At 46.7% G+C, this 19,202-nt stretch overlaps 2 protein-coding genes across 2 annotated transcripts in view; one reads left to right on the top strand and one right to left on the bottom strand.

Moving 5' to 3' along the window:
- lrrc75ba (leucine rich repeat containing 75Ba) overlaps positions 1 to 6,615 on the top strand; it is a gene marked incomplete at its 5' end in the record, with an annotated part of 9,869 nt that extends 3,254 nt beyond the window's left edge. Inside the window, 3 exons of the mRNA XM_084468222.1 lie at positions 594 to 722; positions 1,294 to 1,406; positions 5,737 to 6,615. Of these exons, the coding sequence (XP_084324348.1) occupies positions 594 to 722; positions 1,294 to 1,406; positions 5,737 to 6,388 (894 nt within the window). The 3' untranslated portion in view covers positions 6,389 to 6,615. The remainder of the gene's footprint in view (positions 1 to 593; positions 723 to 1,293; positions 1,407 to 5,736) is intronic.
- A 3,736-nt stretch (positions 6,616 to 10,351) lies between these two features.
- Positions 10,352 to 17,234, bottom strand: ggt5a (gamma-glutamyltransferase 5a). The gene is made up of 12 exons (XM_084468760.1): positions 16,849 to 17,234; positions 16,560 to 16,687; positions 16,328 to 16,423; positions 15,568 to 15,751; positions 15,271 to 15,431; positions 14,438 to 14,584; positions 12,366 to 12,496; positions 11,955 to 12,139; positions 11,691 to 11,782; positions 11,015 to 11,121; positions 10,773 to 10,883; positions 10,352 to 10,590 (listed from the first exon to the last, which is right to left on the bottom strand). Exons 1-12 carry the CDS (start codon positions 17,013 to 17,015, stop codon positions 10,444 to 10,446), a joined length of 1,656 nt encoding a protein of 551 aa, XP_084324886.1. The 5' UTR covers positions 17,016 to 17,234; the 3' UTR covers positions 10,352 to 10,443.
- Between the last annotated feature and the right edge of the window lie 1,968 nt (positions 17,235 to 19,202).

Raw genomic sequence — 19,202 nt, forward strand, 5'->3', positions numbered from 1 at the left:
TGTGTGTGTGTGTGTGTGTGTGTGTGTGTGTGTGTGTGTGTGTGTGTGTGTGTGTGTGTGTGTGTGTGTGCGTGCGTGCGTGCGTGCGTGTGTGTGTGTGTCTGTGTGTTTGACGTCTTGTCTCATTACAGTGCGCTGGTCAGTATAGAATGGCCGACGCAACCATTACATGGTCTACCTCATTAGGTAGCCAGACAGACCGCATGGAATCGGATTCTGAAAGGCAGCCAGTCGAAAGGATTCAATTTAATTCATACAGCTCACCAGATATCAATCTCTCTCCCTCTATCTCTCCCTCTCTCTATGTCTCTCGCTCACTCGCTCTCTCGTTTTCTTCCTGTACCTAACATTATTATATATTTATTTCTTGCTGATTTAATTCACGTGTTGTCCTGACCCCAATCTGTCATTTTCCCTCTATCTCCTTAGAAAAACATTGAAATTTCTCCTAATGCTTATTGTCAGAATAAGTGAGCCTGTGTGTGGTGGAGTCCTACGCACGCACTGAAGCCGTCTTTTGGATCCCGAGCTGAAAATAGTTCTGAGCCGTCCAGACGGTAGACGTTGACGAGGTCTGTGCTCTGATCTCTCAGGATCTGGGCCTGGAAGGCTCCTCGCTGAACGACATCCTGTATAAGAACGCGGCCTTCCTCAACCTGGTGGACCCCATCTCCCACGACCTGCTGCTCAGCCTGGCCCGGGAGATGCAGTGCCCCAAGAAGGTGAGCTTCCAGAGAGTGGCTCCAACGGAGAGTGGATCACACACAATGGTGTCATGTACGGGGTCCTCCTCCTGCAGTCTCCTGACCTACAGCTCATTTCACATTCAACACATTGACATGCACACTGTGTTGATTCTGCCCTCCATATATATTTATGATTTGATTATGGATCCATCCTATGGAGTGGTCATATTTTATGTATTATATGTACAGCATGGATAAATAACAGACAAAGTCGTTTTGCCGCATGTCTCCGTGTTGTGTTGTGTTGGGTATGTTGTGTATTGAAATCATTGCGCTTTAATTCGGCAAAGTTGAAGAGAAAAAGCTAGAAAACCAGATAGGCATTGTAATTTGCCAAAACAAGAACCAAACACAACGGCTTGTGCCTCTTCAGTGTGAACTGGTGAATGCTAAAAGCCGCGGGTACATCAGACACCCGGGGCTGCGTCCCCGGCGGAGGAGTGAAAGCTCGCCGTGAATCGTCAACACGTTGTTTGTCACCCTCACACTCCTTCCGTTCGGCCGGAACGCTTCTGAACGCTTTCTCTCTCCCCCGCTGCTCCCGCAGGACGCCGACACCATCAAGTCCTCGGATAAGATCTGCAGGCAGCTCATCTACCACCTCACCCCGCACTCCAAGTGGCTGAGGCAGAGCATGTCCAGACGCAAGTCCCAGGCCTGGTGAGTCGAACTGCCGCGGGGTCCTCCTCGCTTCAGGGGCGCGATCGTGAAGATGGAAGACCTGAAGACCTTAATGGCGTTTATTGTACGCACTTATTGTATGTTTGTACGTCCTGGCAATAGTACTTAGCATCATGTAGCATCTTATCCTAGCTATCCCTGTTGTGTACGGGGAATGGGTTAACCTTAACGATTGTAAGTGCTTGGCTTACCCATTTCTATGAACATCCTTACTTTACCGACGGCGATATGTTGTTGTTTCTCTTTCTTCTGACAAACACACTCATTGTAAGTCAGTGCAGCTGAGTCACTTCCATCTTTGGAGCTGACGTTGGCGTCCGGGAGGAGGGCGGGCGGCCATGGCCCCGATGAGGGATGACATGGTGACCTGTCAGTCATATTTTAGTTAGCGGCGGTGGTAATGTCTCCGGACAGAGCGGGACAGCCGCAGACTGTCTCCCATCATGGTTATGGGTCTGGTTTTGGCCCATGACAGCGAGGCGTGGGGAGGCCGTGGGGAGCATCCTGTGAGCGGATGGCTTTTGATGTGCAAAGCGGTGTGTGTGTGTGTAAGTCAACCTTTAGAACGGGAGACGTTGTGTTAAATCAGCACTGACAGTCGGTGTGTGTGCCCGCATCGCTCTTCATAGAAGAGTCCCGCGCTGCCGTCGTCATGAGGCACTGCCGGGAGCCGGAGCCTGGAGTCTGCCACCAGCTGAGACAGCAGGGGCCGCATGAATCATTAATGATACGGGGAGAGAGAAAGGCTCCGACGTAACACAGGACTCAGTGTTCCCGATCTGTGACTCTTCCTCTCAGTCGTGTTGCCTACCAACGAATAGATCTATCTCCACCAGATAGAAATGCTTAATAACAACATTACTAACAACGATAATGATTGATGTTAGAATTATGAAATAGTAACTGCTGTAAGGAGGTCATCTCATGGAGACTTCTTGGCAGTCGGTTTTAGGGGGATTTCCACAGTGCCATGGATGGAGTGTACACACAGTCACGCACACACACATACACATACACTTACACTTACACATACACATACACATACACACACACACACACACACACACACACACACCCTTTCCCACTTGTATCTGTCAGATTTGATTGGCTCCAGAAGTTATCTCTGAAATACTTTTTGAGTGAGTTAACATGGCGGGTATGTTAGGGAATGTATTTTAAATCCCATCTAACAAGCGTTCGCTGTCAGCCTGCAGGCAATGTTTTCATCCATTTATATACTGTATGTGTAGCGCTGAAACAATATTGGTCCGCCCTTCATTAGCATTAGCATTGCTGCAGAGGATACTGATTGAAAAGCCAGACAGTCTGATTCACATTAAGCCCACTAATATATAAAAATCTATTTTCTAATTGATGCAACAAGAAGGCCAGCATAGCATGACTTTGGTCTAGTGAGTGACCTAGACACCAAGTGGCAGTCTTAAATAGAGAGGATTTTAAGGTAGAATAAGATATTCAAGCTGAAAAAAGCTTGCCAAATGTTATATATGTCGTTAAATATTTAATGCATCTTATTCATTGTGTGCTTTATAGCCTCTACCGCGTGTCAGTCTGTCTGTCTGTCTGTGTGAACGAAACACAATAGAGTCAAGTGCTTTGCTTTCATTAAATGATGCAGACATCAGCTATAATGAAGTAAAGACTGTGCCTTGCTGGTGTCAGAATCACATGGCTCTTATTGTCTGATATGAGGCTCAAACAGAGTCGACCGTGTAGATCTCCTTAATACCACTTAATGAATGGAATCTTCAGACTTTCTACATTTTTGTATATGAAGGATATTTGCTAAATGTTGCTCAGTTAGATGAAACAAGCCATTTCAAGTTGTCTAATTACTGCTTATTGAAGCAACCCTTTTACTGGGTAGCAGTGTTTAGTATCTGCTATAGCACATAGCATATTTCTTTCTTTATTACATATTTCATATAGACTATTATCCCAACAATTTCTTTAAACGTAGAGATAAATAATCTGTTATACACGTGTGTTTGAGTGTGTGTGTGTGTGTGCGTGTCCGTGTGCGTGTGAGTTTGTTATACGGTGTCTCCTCTCATTAATGTCTGCTGGATATTGTAGGTGCCGCTGCAAGCTCTCTGCTTCCAGAGTTTTCAGCCAAACTGTGCATTCAAAAACTAAAAAGAGTTGATCGACCACACTGGATTTAAAATTGATTTAATTTAGACTAGATTAGATTTAATCTAGATGTGATAAGCATTTGGAGGTTTGAGACAAGGCATTGTGTAATATTTAGTTGCACACGTTGTGTGACTTCATTTTGTTTTGTACTTAGACTCTGGAATAGTGGGTTTGCAGGTATATATTACTGCACTCTGTTCAATGCAACACAAATGGAGATTGATCATCCACAGCCTGAAGGTCCCTTAAGAGATATAATACAAGCTGTGCTGTCTCCTATCTGGAGGGAATATCTAGTAGCTTCATTAGTGTGCTTGTATCATGCTCTGTGGACATCAGTAGGACACAAATAATGATGTGAGGGGGAGCATGGAGCACGTTTGAATGGCTACATCCAATGTGCTTTAGCTTATTTCTTTCACCCTCTCTTTTTAGATCCATGTGCCCATAAAAGAATAGGCAGTGAACCCATCAGAACCCATTCACCCTTGCAGGAGAGTCCAGGTGGGGAGAGACTATTCAGCCCTTTGTGCTTCTGGTTGCAGATGCTTTATTCCTTTGGCCTGATGAGGGACAGAAGGGCAGGAGTGGGACAATAGAGGTGAAGGAGGGACATTCGTCATTAGACCTGTTCACCTTTCTAACACAGCCGCTGACATTTTGACCGGCTCTGTAGAACCGGCGGGCACCGCCGCCCCCGTACCCGATGTGTTCTCCCCTATTGTAAAGGTTCCTCGTGACGTGCTCAGGTGTGTTCATAAACAACTGTACTAGAAATGGGTTGCGAGTTCACTTCATCAGTACATTTCATGACGCTCATATTTTGGCCAAATTGTGATATCTCACCTAACTCTACTCTCCTAACGCTGCCGAGTCTCTGGGCCTCAATGGCTGCATCCTAAGAGTGCTTTTTACATTCCATAATCACTATCTGCTAACTTAGGCAATTATGTGGCTAAAGGTATCCGGTTGTGCACCTCAGATGTCACAAACGGGAGGGTTTTCAGGAATGTATTCAGAGTTGCCGTGAGCCTCTTATCGGGGATCTGAGCAGAATCGCCTCGCCACAGACGGGGGGGTCGGTGGCAACACCAGTGACGGGCGGCATAATGGATGTCACACCAAGTCACTCAACACGGGAGGACGCTAGGATTCACAGACACTACATCAGCAGGTCACAGCCCATACTCGGCCACACGGCCGAGAGAACACACACGCCGCCGAATCCCTTGTGAATTACATTTAAAAAGTGCACAGGTTTGAGTGGATAGGGAACAAATACAGATCGTTTAGAGTCAAGGCATAGCTCGTGGCAATATCCAACAGATCCTGTTTTTACCGTTTCCATGGCCCAGGACACACCTGAACAGTCATCGCTATCTCTTGAAAACATTTCATGCAGCAATAGATAGAGACCAGAGGCTAGAGGTTTCTCTTTTAAAATCAACATAATGGTGGAAATATCTGTTTCATAACCTGGTAATTTGTACAACATTTATATTTGATTATAACTAATTGAGTTTCAAACAACAGAGCTCGCTCTCCCGTGCTCTGAATGCACAAGCTGGAGCAGTCTGCAGTTCACTTACCGGCCAAAGAGGCCAGTATTGAGCAGGAACTTCAGATCTTTACACATAGTACTGTCAAATCCAAAAATATGAACATCGTGGCTACACTCACGTCCATGTGTTATTTAGCATGCACTGATCCTCAGAGCGGTGACACAGTGTGACACGAGGGGGAGATCTCTGACTGGAACCAGCGGCTCAGGGCTCCGTGGTGCGCGGTGTGTTACGGCTCAGTGTTACTGGCCCGGGGGGATGTGTTGGCTCTCCTGTTAAAGGATCCCTACGCCCGCGTCTCTGTGTCAGCGCTTCGCCGCTTGCCTGTTGTCCTCACTCCTTTTTTTTCTCTGCTCCTTTTAACACGCGATACACAACGCAGTGTCGCAGATCTCAGATAGAGAGAGAGAGTTGGGGACGTAAAAAAACGCCAACACATTTTTTTATTCATTTCCTAATGGAGAAATTTAGAAACTGGAAAAGTCTTACTACTTATACATTTGAAGGTGATTTGTCTCCATTTAAATCCGCCTCATTCGTAGAACGAATCCACTGAGTGAACCGTGCTCTCTCTCCCCTCTCGCCACCAGCCTGAAGACCACCCTGCAGAAGAAGCTGTCCAGCGACACGGTGGACCTGTCGGGCATCCCCCTGTCCAGCCGGGACGTGCGGCAGGTGGCCTTCTACCTGCAGAACAACGGCGACGCCATCGTCTCGGTGGACGTCAGCTTCACGGAGCTCACCGACGACAACCTGCGGCTGCTGCTTCCCTTGCTGGGCCTCATGCCCAAGCTTGGCACGCTGGCCCTCAACGGCAACCGCCTCACGCTGGCCATCGTCAAGGACCTGACGGAGACGCTGAAGGAGCCCAAGCAGTTCTGCAGCCTGGCGTGGATCGACCTGGGCAACAACGTGGACATCTTCACCATGCCCCAGCCGCTGCTGGTGGCGCTGCGCCGGCGCTGCAGCCTCCGCAGCAGCCTGCCCACCATCTACGAGTACACGGAGGGCCAGCCCTACTGCTACCACCTGGAGACCTCCATCGAGGACCCTAGCCTCTACGAGGAGGAGGAGGAGGAGGAGGAGGAGGAGGAGGTCGGGGGGGAGGTGGAGGGGGCCGACGAGGAGCTGGAGCTGGGGGAGGAGGAGGACGAGGTGGGGAGGAAAGCAGGGCTGGAGCCGTGGGGCATAGGGGGCAAGCGGCTCTCCAAAGACTTCACCCTGCACTTCTGCCAGAGTTGATGGGGGGACGGGCCTGCGCTCTGTGCTCGCCACTGCGGTCCAACAGGTCTTCCCGCAGCACCCTGTTAGTTCCCTTTGCCCTCCCGCCCACACACCATGAGCCCCGTCACCCTTTGAGGGGCCAGTTCCAGTTCAGCGCCCCCCCCCACCACCACCACCACCACCACCACCACCACCAGGCCTCGACTTCTAACACCCAACCTCCACCACCTGTACTCCAGAGTCCCTTTTTCCCCGGCAAACCGAGTGCCCGGCAACCACGCATCAACATCATCCCTGAGCAAACCCAGACAAGCACACGCGACAAACGGGCGACGGAGTGGACTTACTGTGTCGGCGGTGGGTGCTCTTGGGATCCAGGCGTGGTTTCATTGGAGGGGGGGCTGGACGAATTCCTGAACAGGTGGGTCTCTCTCTCCTTCACCTCTCTCTGTGTGCGTGCGTCTCTCCCGCTGGCTGGGCGGCGACGGCGGCCCGGGGAGCCGATCCTGGGGGGGTTTAGATCAGTGGGTTGGGCCGAGGGGTGGCATGCCGGCGGCAGACGGGCGTTGAACCTGCGGTGGTGCGCTTCAGACGGTAAAGAAGTGGAAAGGCCCGGCGCGTCGCTGCGGTGTGTTCTCCAGCGGGAGACCGGGGGCCGAGTCGCTGCTCTCTGACAGACGCTGCCCAGCGCCGCATTGTGTGCACGTCTGTTAATCTCCCAACAAAAGCTCGGACACAAGTTCAACCGACTACACAGCCGATGGGCCGTCACGTGACGCCAGAGAAACTGCTGGGTCAAGACTTTTATTGCACCCCCTCCTCCCACACACACACACACACACACACACCAGACACACACACACACACCGTACACACACACACCGTACACACACACACACGCACACACACACACACACTCACCCCCTGCCTTTGCGTCCACCTTGTTGAATGCGTGCGCGTCACTCATGTGTCGACCCCAGCGACGGACACAAACCACGGCTCTGTTCTGTACTTCCACTGTGTGTGTGTGTGCGCCTTTGTGCGCCCAAAGCAATCCGAGAGCCCAGGAGGAGAGAGGGGCAGGTACCTGACGACGGGCAGCCGACTCCTCTGACTTTGTCCTTTTTGGTTTTTTTTTGTACACGCCCACCATCCGATACGAACTGGAAGGTTAATGCGTTTACTCGACGTCACGTCCTTCGTCCATAAAGCGTCGCCGCACACACACACACACACACACACACACACACACACACACACACAGCCGTGACGCTGACCAACCACACCTATTGGGGATGCCCAGACACACACACACAGCCGGGGGCTCGCTGCGCAGCCAGACCGCAGACGGGCCCCTCCAGCGTAGCTCCCTCGGTGTGTTAGGTGTACTTCAGCGTTTGCGTCGTGTTCTTCTTCTTCTTCTTCTTCTTCTTCTTCTTCTTCTTCTTTGTTGTCCTGTGTTTCGTGTGAGGCTCGGCCATGTTGTTGTCCAGAGCTGGAAGCCACCGGACTATTTAGTATGTTATAAGTGTCATGTTATTGACAGTAGCGCAAAGATATTTGCATTATACTATTTATATTTGACTTTTGCTGTATTTTTTTAAACGTGTCAGGTTATTTTTATATTATTTAGGGAGATTTACAGTGATAGATTACCCAAGGAATCCACCCATACCATTGAACATGTTCCAGTTTTTAGGTGACATGAACCACGATTGTTGGCAATGATCACAGAATAATGACCATCCGCATTGTTGATGTACTATATGTGTCTAATTGTGTATCGTTGTGTATGTCTTTGTCAGATTATAGGTACGATTATTTGTATGGTTGTTTTTAGTAGCTGGTCTTTTGTCTAGCCAGTAAATGACTGTGATTACTCTGCAGAGTCCACAAAGAAGCACAGAATGCTGCAGTAATGATAACCAAAAGCAAAGAGGGAAACGTTTGTCGTTACAGGATATGAGGGCACGTAGCAACGGGCCGTCTAGGCTCTGAACAGGAATACTACACCAATTAATGTTCTGTGGGTCAATGTCAAGCGCTCTGTCGTATCGCCTTTATCTGTGTCACACCAAATATTCATTGTTGACGATAATCAATAAAAAGAAAAAGAATCCTTCCTCCGCTCAGGGCTTCATCTCCTTCTTAGTCCGAGTTTCTGCAGGAGACCCAGACCCTGACCTGGACCCTGACCCACCCAGACCCTGACCCAGACCCTGAACCGACCCAGACTACTGATTTGACCCGGACTGGTTTGTACAAGCTTAATGGGGACTGTTTCGTACTGTTAGTAATAGGGCTCCCAAAGGCCCTGGGTTAGATCCCCGATGGTCTGCAGCCCGCCTGCATGTAGCCAAGATACTGAACACCCGACCCGTGTGTGAATCCACTTTGGATAAAAGCAGTCGCTAGCTGGATGACTCCTCTGTGTCACCAGATAAGCCACACAGGGGACCCCCCAGCCACCACCCCCTTTGGGGATCTGACTCTGGGAGACCTTTGGGGCCCAGCTGCCAGGGATGGTAATGTGGCATTTGTGACAGGTGGCTGCTTTAAGGTCACAGTGTGGACGACAAAGACACATTTCAAGACCAATCCACCCGGCCTCCCCTATCTAACCCCTTCACCACTGGTGTCCAAGCGTGTCTGGTGTCTGCTCATTTCTGGTGTCCGCTCATTTCTGGTGAGCTCTGCCGGAGAATGTCGAGGGCCAGCATCTAGGTATAATGTTTGTTTTTCGGTACATCTGAGTTGAGACTCTGTTTGAGCCCTGGCGATGGATTCATCACGTTCCTCCGAGACGATGCAGATAAAACGGCGTCTGTGTGACTCATTTCCTCATCTGATTATCCTCCCCCGGCACAAAAACCGATAGGATACAAAAACAATGATGTATGCATAATCTATTGGTCATGCAAAACCGCAGTTTGATCAATCAGTGAAACTGCACAGGAGGCTGTCGGAGGATGAAGAAGATTTAAATTGATGACTTTGAAGATTGTGTAATTATTAGTACAATAATGGCAATGTCATTTCAGTATTTTAATAATAATACAAATATAAACCCTTTACTCCTGATACTTTTTTAAAATACTCATTACCAGCTTTGTCCAGACAACAAAAAGGTTCTAAATCATTGAAAAGAATTGAATAGGTTGTTTGGAAAGATTAATTTGGAAAGAACCGTTTTCCCCTCATATTTCAAGAGCATAAAAATCTTTCTTGTCCTTTTCATGATCGGTATTTATTTCATATATTTGTTAAAGAGGTCAGTTGATAACAATATCATTCATAATTTGAGGTCAAAAAAAAAAGTGATTGAATATAAAACACAAAATAGTAAATAAATAGTTAAAGTGTAATTCAAAGGAGTAGAACAAAATGTCAGGTCTAATAATCGGCACAATTAAAAATAAAATAAAGACACAGGGTTAGGTGTCTTGTATACCTCCCATTTGCTACCACCCTGACTGTGGCCAGGTGTGATGTGAGATCATCACTATTCCATGCCCTCAAAAAAGAAAAGTAGTACAAAACCCAAAAGAGAGGCTGAGGTAGAAAAGTAAAAAGAGCAAAACACAATTAGGGAATTTTTCTTTCTATTTTAAGTGAGGCAACCAGTCCTATTGTTTAATGGTGCCTCTTTTAAAGGTGAAGTAAACACAAAATATTATTTCTATTTGGGTCTTGCAAAGTATGAACTGAGTTCACAAAAATGTATAAAGTTGTTAAATAGGGCTATTTATCTTTAAAACACCAGGGGTCTGCTACTTCCAGCTAAAACCGATGGTAGTTTGCTATATGATGCTAACCCTGTGATTCCGACACCGTTTGACCACGTCCCCTCGATCCTGCTCCTAGCCAAATGGGTCAAGTTTTTTCTAATGCCCTTATGCCCTTTCAGCTTCTTTCATTCAGACCACAATTTTTTTTAAGTTCTAAGTTCTCCCAACCTTTAATGTAACAATTGTAGATCTCCAGAAATGTTAATATCATCTCCGGTATCCTCCCATTGGTCCAAGACTCTCCTTATGTCACATGTTATAATTAACCACCAATCTGACTTTTCGTCAGTAGCCAGCCGCTTTCCCCATTTTGCGGAGGTCAGAGACTGCAGCGATGCAGCCGTGGTCCTGTTCCACAGAATTCACCACGTTGTAGAAGTACGATGCTTTTGTCTGCGTGTGTCCCATTGACCTCAGTGCCTCTATCAAAGACTAGGAAAAACACACACAAAATAGAGTCAATGGACTGATATTGATCACAGGTTAGAATATTCTTTTTACAAAGAAGCAGCATTTTTACATTTTTTTGAAGCTACTCAATTTAGATTGCTTTGGTTGTTCTCAGCCTCAGCTCCAAGTCTGTTAAATGACCTTGTGTCAGTGTGGTGCATTACCTTGTCAAAGCTGGGTTCGAATTTCAATTCATTCTTCGAATCCACAAAGACCACAGGGCTGTCAGTCGCCTCTTTGAGGCTTTTCCCAAACCATAAGTGGTTCATGATAGTCTGCAAGAGACCAGACACACATGAGCCCCCATCGGAACAGGTGGGTATTGAGACTGAATCATCGGGGGCTACTGTTCTATACATGCTGTCCTCTGGTACTTCCTGTGACAGATAGCAGGCTGTGTGATTACCAAGGCGGTGCCAGTGATGATCATGCTGCCCCCAGACGCCCCGATCACCAGCGTCCTGGTCTTGGACCGCAGGATCGATGGAGACATGGACGAGGGGGGCTGCTCTCCTTTTCACCACCCAGAGGGTGACATCATGGTAGCACAATATAAAGCTCTGTTACAGTATACACACATCTTTCACACAGGGTATAAGCCATACGTCAATGTTTACATGAAATCATTTTTTTTAATATATATATATCATATCCATAACATACATATACCATAACAAGATATATGGAAAACAATTTTCATACCATATTATATTATTTTACGCTTATGAAATGATTATGTTATGACTTGTTTTCTAATGTTCACCAGATCAGAAATGTCTTGCTCAACCATAACAGTGTATCATCGTGTTGCATACTGGCACTAAACATTACCAATGTAATGTTTAGGGCCATTGGTAATGTATTGTTGGTAATATCACCAACAGCCATGCTAGTTTAATATTATTAATTTAAGGGCCAAGACAGACCAAGTGAATGACAATATGTTTCTTTTATATGCTCATAATAGTATCAATAAGGAATATGAAAAAAAAATCCTCAAACCTCTAGTCCCCCTGCCCAATATATCTCACATGGTGATGCACTCAACGTAAACACATTGATGAAAGGTAAAGCCTGAATACCTGCAACAATGTGCTCTGCTTTACCACAGAAGTCTGTCAGCTGATTGTTGAGGATCACCCCAGTGCTGGGGGAATACACCTTGGATCCAAATCTGTGTGGAAAAACAAGATGCACTGCACTCAATCATCACCCTACAAATCCTAAATCCTGCTCAACGTGAGGACTTCAATCTCTCTTCCTCATCCTCCTCTCATCCTCTCTCATCCTCATCATCATCCCAGTTCATGTTTTTTTCCCAGACGGACGTGATTAGTGTAACAAACATGAGGTTGATGCTGCTGGTCGCCGCCACAGCGGTCCCGTCTTCAGCCAGGACGGACACGTGTGTGGTCCCCATGCTGTCCAGATGGGGCGTCATGTTGTAGTACTGGGCGTCGTGGCTCCTCCCCCTGCTGATCAGACTCCGCAGGCGGTCGGCGAAGCTCTCCTCCGTGATCTTCTCCACCGCCTAGTGCCGTCAAAAACAAAGGCTACGTGGACAAAGGCACACGTCATGGGTCAGAGTCTGGGATGGTGTGGTGGGGACTCCCGGCCAAAAGACTGTTGATCCCCGACCCCCACAGTCTAGTATCTAGTATCTCTTACGTACCGAACTAGTGACCAACTAAATAGATTGACTACTAAGATAAAGGAGACTTTAACATGATGTAAGTGAAGACACAAGTTATACATACTGCTCCTGAGTTGAACTGTGGGTCACGGAGGTGTTTCTTCAAACCATTGGCAAACTTGCAAGCCTCCACAAAGCGATGATAGGTCAGTGCCCTTTCCTCCCCCATCAGAGACTCTGGATTTGGAGCATATCCTGTGTGGGGAAAAGAGGGGATCAGAAAGTGTGCAAGTAGCATCAGTCCAGTGTTGTGTTGTACAGTGTCAGTCCAGAAGAGATGTACAGTGCAGGGTTTGAGAAGTGTACATTATATCCCAGCTGAAGATCATGGGAGTAGTGCAGAGACACATACTATGGTGAGATTCTCCAGTGCATGGTGGTCTCAAAACACACACGGACACACACACACACACACACACACACACACACACACACACACACACACACACAGGCACATACACACCAAATTCCTCCTCTGTATTCAACCCTAATTAGGAGCTAGTATCAGTGGACTGCCACAGGGAGGAGCCCAGGAAAGTCGACCATACTTGGACTCAAGAGTGGAAGTGTTCCATCACTAAGGTATAAACCTCTGTTAGCCTGAGCCCACCTGTTCTGTAGAAAGCCTGGATAGGCTTTACGCCCATCTAAAGTGTTAATCAATAAGGCCCTCCCTTTAATGCTGATTGGAGCAGACCATGCCTATTTGGTGGGGCACACTGACGATGAATTTGCCTGGACCCTTTAAGGCCCGGCCAGCATGCGGCCCGTCACAGAAGGACCACATTTCCAAAGGCCTGTTTGGGATGCCTGAATCCCACCTATCATGTGATCTATTGTGAGATCCACAACCTGATTCAACCTTCTGGGGGAAGAAGGCACAGAGCCTGGATCGGAAACCAGATACCGCAAGGGTCGGAGTTATGCGTTGTTTCTTGTTTGATCACGAAGATATTCTATCAGAGAACACTAAGTCGCTTTCAGAAGGGGAGAAAATGTATTTATACACACTGGCCAGTCTACACAGTGTTAGAGACACTTTTTTACAGTTAACATCTTCTGGTCAAGTTTGTGTTTGCCAATTACGCGCTAACAGATCCCTGCCTCCAGCAACATGATTGCTCGAAACAAATATGAAGTGAAAGCAGTGTAACAGCCCGTTCCCCTCGATTTGAGCTTGTCTGAGGATTTGTGGGACTAATCAGTGGCATGTTCTTCTCTAAACAGAACTCTTAGGTTCCGGATTCTTGTCGGGACCCGCAGCATGGGGATCAAATACCTCACTAAAATGTGCCTGTGGACAGCCAAAACAACCCAGTACGAGGAAATCTTACCCCAGGGGGTAAAACCAGAAGGAACTTAATCCCCTCAGAGGTGGATTTCAGGAGCCTTCAAAGGGATATGCCCATCAGTCCCCCTCTGTGTTACCCCTCTCTGAACCAACTCCACCTCCGGCATGGCAAGAGCTGGTCACGCAAATCAGGTTGACTAAACAGAAGTTGGGGGAATAGCCAAGCTATGGAAAGAAACATTGGACTGGTTTAATTCTGGTAGGTGGCACAATTGAGGCAAGTTGATGGTCTCCAACCTGACACTATACATTTCCTTGGTCTGGATGGCAACATCCCATAACCAAGCACCTTATCCAGTCTAAGGATAGACACTATTTGATTCTTGTCCTAAACAGATCTATCAGGAGATATGCCCAAAGTACTGGCTGATAGAGGGAAGAAATCCAAACATCATTAACACTCAGACTGTAGAAACCACCTTTCTGGATGAGATAATGTACCTGGTGGTATCTTGGTTAACTTTGGGGAATGTAGGGATGGAAAGCTGAGGGTTTTTATGTGGATTTATTGTCCTTCTGTCTTGAACGCAAAGAGGAGAGTTGAGGAACACAAGTAACCATGCTTCTGATATTTGTGCCATTTTAAAAAAATAGCTTCCATGGCCCCTAAGGGCAAGATTTGCGGCGCCCCCATGGCTATATCTTTTCATAACATTGAAAATGTACATCTGTGTCAACTATAACGCTTTTATTTGAATTGAGCAAACTGCTCAAAATTTGCCCTAACAGCCCCGCTAGGAGTGGAAGCACCCTGTCCATGTGTACGTGGGAATGTGTATTGGAACCTTTCATGATGTTGAGGATGAGGCCAATTAAGGCGCCCCCTGAAGGAGGTGGAGCCAAGTAAACCTGATACTCCCCCAGGGAAACGTTCCAGACATCGCTTACTCTGGCCTCGTAGGACGCCAGGTCCTCCATGGTGAGTTGGGCCCCTGGAGAAGCAGAATGGAGAAACCATGATCTGCAGAGGCAAACGCGAATGCGTTGTGGTGAAAAGGAGCTGACTCATTTGTAATTACGATGGGTCCAGGCCGGGTCGTTTGTGAGTGTCTGACTTTTTGTACCTGGCTTTGTCGACGACAATTGATTAACATTTACATTAAGGGTGTTTAGCAGACGCTTGTATCCAAAGCGACTTTCAATAAGTACATTTGTCAGAAGAAAGAGAAACAATGTATCGCTGTTGATACTGTCAGGATGGTCATAGAACCAAGTGGCAATCACTAACAATTGTTAGGTTAACCCATTCCCCGTATACAACAAAGGATAGGATAAGATGCTACACAATTCTTAGTACTATTTTTTACTACTACTACTAAGTGCAAGGACGTACAACATACAATAAGTGCGTAAGAGGGGTGTGGGGGGCACCTAGACTTCAGCCTAGACTTCACCTAGACTCTGCTATGCAGACTCTGCTATGCTGAGTCTAGGTCCACCTATAGTCTAGGTCCATTCTGATATGTTGAGTCTAGGTCCAGCTAGACTCAACATAGCTGAGAGTCTAGGTTAACGCTGAACTAATTAATCTTGAGTCTTTTGCGGATTTGTGCTTAGCTAATTATATTGTCTCTGGGGACTGCACAGATGGGAGACTGTTAGGACTATTCAACAGTACCTTCATTTTGTACGTCGCGGATAAATGCCTCTGCGATCTTTCCAGTGTATAACGCATTTGCTCCCTGATTGGCTACGGTCTCCAGCGTGTCGGCCAGTTTCTCAAACTTGATGATGTCACCGGCCTTCAGGAGGTTGCCATCCTTGTCAGAGTACAACTTTCTGTGGGTCAAATATGATCAAATATGTCATGACTCCTTCACTACACGGTATCGTACTGTGACCTAAAATCTGTATGTTCTTTCATATTCTGGTGTTATTGGAAGGGGGAGGGGGGGGGGGGGGGGGGGGTTCTCACCGTAAAGAACCGTTGCTGTTTTCTAAGGTCGGGATGAAGCGAGCCTGGATCGGGGGAATGGGGAACCCGCCCCGAGCCAGTTGGATAGTGGGCTGGAAGAGGCTGGCCCAAGGGAGCTTCCCATACAGCCGGTGTGCAAGTTCATACCCCCGCAGTTCTCCTGGAACCCCGATCCACTGACCCACTGCAAGGCAAACACTCACGTGATACGTCTGTGTCTAACACACAGGCGGGCAGACAAGTACGCAGATGAAGAAACAGACAGACAGAAGCAGGCCGATTTACACACTGGCTGAAACAGGCAGACAGGAAGGCAGGCAGACACCAGAGACTAATATAGCCAAAGCATTCAGTTGTTGACATTAGTTACAGAACATGCCACCCAGCTCTTGTTAAACTCTGTGTTTAATAATATGTGTATGTATTACAGCAAGATGAATGGCTTGAGCTGCCGTTGCTCTATGTGTGGTCATGGCAAGACCCCCACCCTCTTAAACCAGGTCTGGCGTGGGCCCATCAGAGAGGACAAGTAGTGTACACAAATGATCTAAAATAAACACAATTATAAATTATATTTGTCAGCATTCCAAACTCCCGGGGTTGTTACGTGCAATGTTTGAATTCTGGTGCCATTTTTTATAGAGATTACAACGTTACACCCAAGAAATCTAAAATCTAAAAACAAACATAGATCAGACACACACACACAGAGAGCGAGAGAGAGAGAGAGAGAGAGAGAGAGACTGTGCCATAAAAATACCTGGAGTCCACCGCGGTGTTTTATAGCAGTCCTCCATTAAGTTACTATTGAACATCTTGGGGACGGTCTCCCGTGCATTGATGATTTTCACCTTTCCTTAAAAAAAACGAGAAAAAAAAACCCACTAAATATCATATCCTGACGTGAATTATATTGTCATGGAAGTAAATGATGAAATTATTAACTGTGTGTCAGTGAGTGAGTGAGTGAGTGAGTGAGTGTGTAGGCCTACCACTGCCATCCATCACGGTGAAGATGGTCCCTCCGCCCAGCCCCATGCTCTGCGGGTTGATGACAGACGTACAGAGCAACGCAGCGATCGCGCCATCTACCGCTGAACCACCGCTTCGAAGAATATCTCTGAGTCCCGCAGAAACAAAGTTGGAATCACCTTTTAATATTAGATGCGTAGTCCGTTACGGGGAACAGTTCCTTACTGAGTAATGTGTAATAATCTAAGGTGGGTAAGTCAGAAGTGTAACCAGAAGCGTTTAACTGATGTTCAAACTATAGGCACTCACCGTCCAACCTTGGAGCAGGTCTCGGAGTCTGCGGCTACAGCTCCCTTCGTGAAGCCCCCCTCTGGACACGGGGTCTTCACCAGCATCACAACACACACTATCAAAACTACCAAAAAACTACACAGAAATAAACAACAACACCATATTCGTGCTTTTGAACGCGCCATTGCGGATCGTGTAGACTGAGCACTGAGGTTTAAATTCTGTAGACTCTGTAACTTGTGCCTGACTCACTGACTGGAACAAGAAAGTATTCTCCCTCTCTTTAGCCAATGTTTTGCAGGTATAAAAATAAGCGATATGGGCTCGCAGTGTACTGGTTCCTCAGCCAGTATGAGCAGACTGCCGTGCCGGCTCCTGGGCGGCGTGTGCTTTATAGAGGGGGACGGATCCTGACGCGCCGTCCCAGCGTGAGGGGGGTCGTGTGATAGACCAATACCCATGGGCGTCACCATAATATAATTGGGGGGGGGGACACGTCCCCCCCACCCTTGAAAAAAAGTCATTTCGACCCCCCCACATTTGCCATCAAAGATATTAGTGCATGACTGGTCTACTAGTCCAGCGTTCTTTCCATCACTTCACAATCAAATCCGTTCCACTTTATCAGTAGGGGGAATACCCACATAAATAGAAATCCACTCGCGTTTTCCTGTTTTTTTAACACACAACGCAGCATCACGCACGCATTCAAAACACGCACCGAAGCCGACCGAAGCAAGCTGTTGTTGAGAGTCGGATCAACGACAGCGACACGAGATGGACATAAGGACTTTTTTTTTCGAAGAGGAAGAGGAAAGTAAAGTAAAGTAAAGTTGCCCAAGTTTTCCATTGAGTGGCCAAACAGCTAAATTGCATTCTTCCATGGCCAAACATGGAGCACAGCCAGCTTTTCTGATAAGAATGTTAGCACCCTCATGAGACATTCTCTGGCATTAGCAATATTCAAAGTCACAAAGATCAAATCTTCGTGCCTAATAGCCTACTTTGTTGTATAAAAAACCTAGCCTATATATCATCAAGACATGTAAACGTTTTCAATGGCTGTTAAATTTTTATATATATATATATATATATATATATATATATATATATATATATATATATATAATAATAATAATTAAAAAAAATATATATATATATAAATAACATAATAGTAATTGCAGACCATGCCAGCTCCAAGGAAAATCAATGAAAGAGGGAGATCATTTTAAATCTAAAAACATGGTAAAATGAACCAGAATGCGGGAAATTGCATCTACTTCTTTCAATTGTTTTCTGTGGGAGGACCCCCAGACCCCCCGTGAAAATATGTCCCCCCCACTCTCAAATAGCTGATGACGCCCTTGCCAATACCTACCCGATCCCTACCTTAAAGTTTACTTATTTAATGAGCCAAGTGGAATATGTCGTCATCAAATAAATAGGCTAAAACCACTGCAGCAAAATACAACAAATGGCAGTTTATCAAGCAGCTGTCAGTTTTGGCTTTCTTGACGAATCTGTATTTGGACAGGTTTGGCCAGCATGAAAATATTATATCTATAATACATTATACGATTGCCACACAGGGAGTCATCTGTTTATTTTTAGAAATGTTATTTTTGAACATCTGCAGTATCCAGTGTGCAGTGAGCCGCCACATCTGGAGTACCGTGGGACCGATACCTGCAGCAACAGGTGATAACCGAACACACCGAACATTAGGTACTGTGTTCATATTCTTATATTTTTGAGATGCTGTGAATCGCGAGTGCTTGTTCTGCTGCTGATGTGATGGAGACCGTCCCCAAGATGTTCAATAGTAACTTAATGGAGGAATGCTATAAAACACCGCGGTGGACTCCAGGTATTTTTATGGCACAGTCTCTCTCTCTCTCTCTCTCTCTCTCTCTCTCTCTCTCTCTCTCTCTCTCTCTCTCTCTCTCTCTCTCTCTCTCTCTCTCTCTCTCTCTCTCTCTCTCTCTCTCTCTCTCTCTCTCTCTCTCTCTCTCTCCTCTTATGTTATGGAAATTCTGTTGGCCGGGCGCCATCTTGCAGACAGCACCAACGGTCGTTTGCCGTGCTGGAGATGCATGTAGCAGCGCTGCCAACTTTTGGGTTTTGGCTGTGAGTGAGATTCTGTAGAAATGTTGTTGTAATGCATACCTCATAGCAGGGTCCGCGGGTGTAATTGTTGGGTGTAATTGGATGTGTGTGCGTGTGTGCGTGTGTAAACAGGCAAAAGCGTGTGTCACACGGTGAAAGTTGGCAGCTCTGATGTACGACAGGAGCGGCTCTTGTGACGTAATTTCCTGGCTTGTAGCAGTAGCACTTATAGCGTTGCAGTTTGTCTTTGTTGGCATCGCATTGCG

The sequence above is a fragment of the Micromesistius poutassou genome (assembly GCF_964030765.1).
Source record: "Micromesistius poutassou genome assembly, chromosome: 5".
NCBI classification, from domain to species: domain Eukaryota; kingdom Metazoa; phylum Chordata; class Actinopteri; order Gadiformes; family Gadidae; genus Micromesistius; species Micromesistius poutassou.

What these genes read in the sequence shown, in the direction of transcription:
- ggt5a (XM_084468760.1), bottom strand. Translation starts at nt 17,015, where the DNA reads ATGGCGCGTTCAAAAGCACGAATATGGTGTTGTTGTTTATTTCTGTGT. An exon ending in CCGCGACGTACAAAATGAAG is followed by an intron (nt 14,585 to 15,270) that starts GTACTGTTGAAT and finishes CTGCTTCTCCAG; the next exon opens with GGGCCCAACTCACCATGGAG. An exon ending in ACCAGCAGCATCAACCTCAT is followed by an intron (nt 11,783 to 11,954) that starts GTTTGTTACACT and finishes TTTTCCACACAG; the next exon opens with ATTTGGATCCAAGGTGTATT.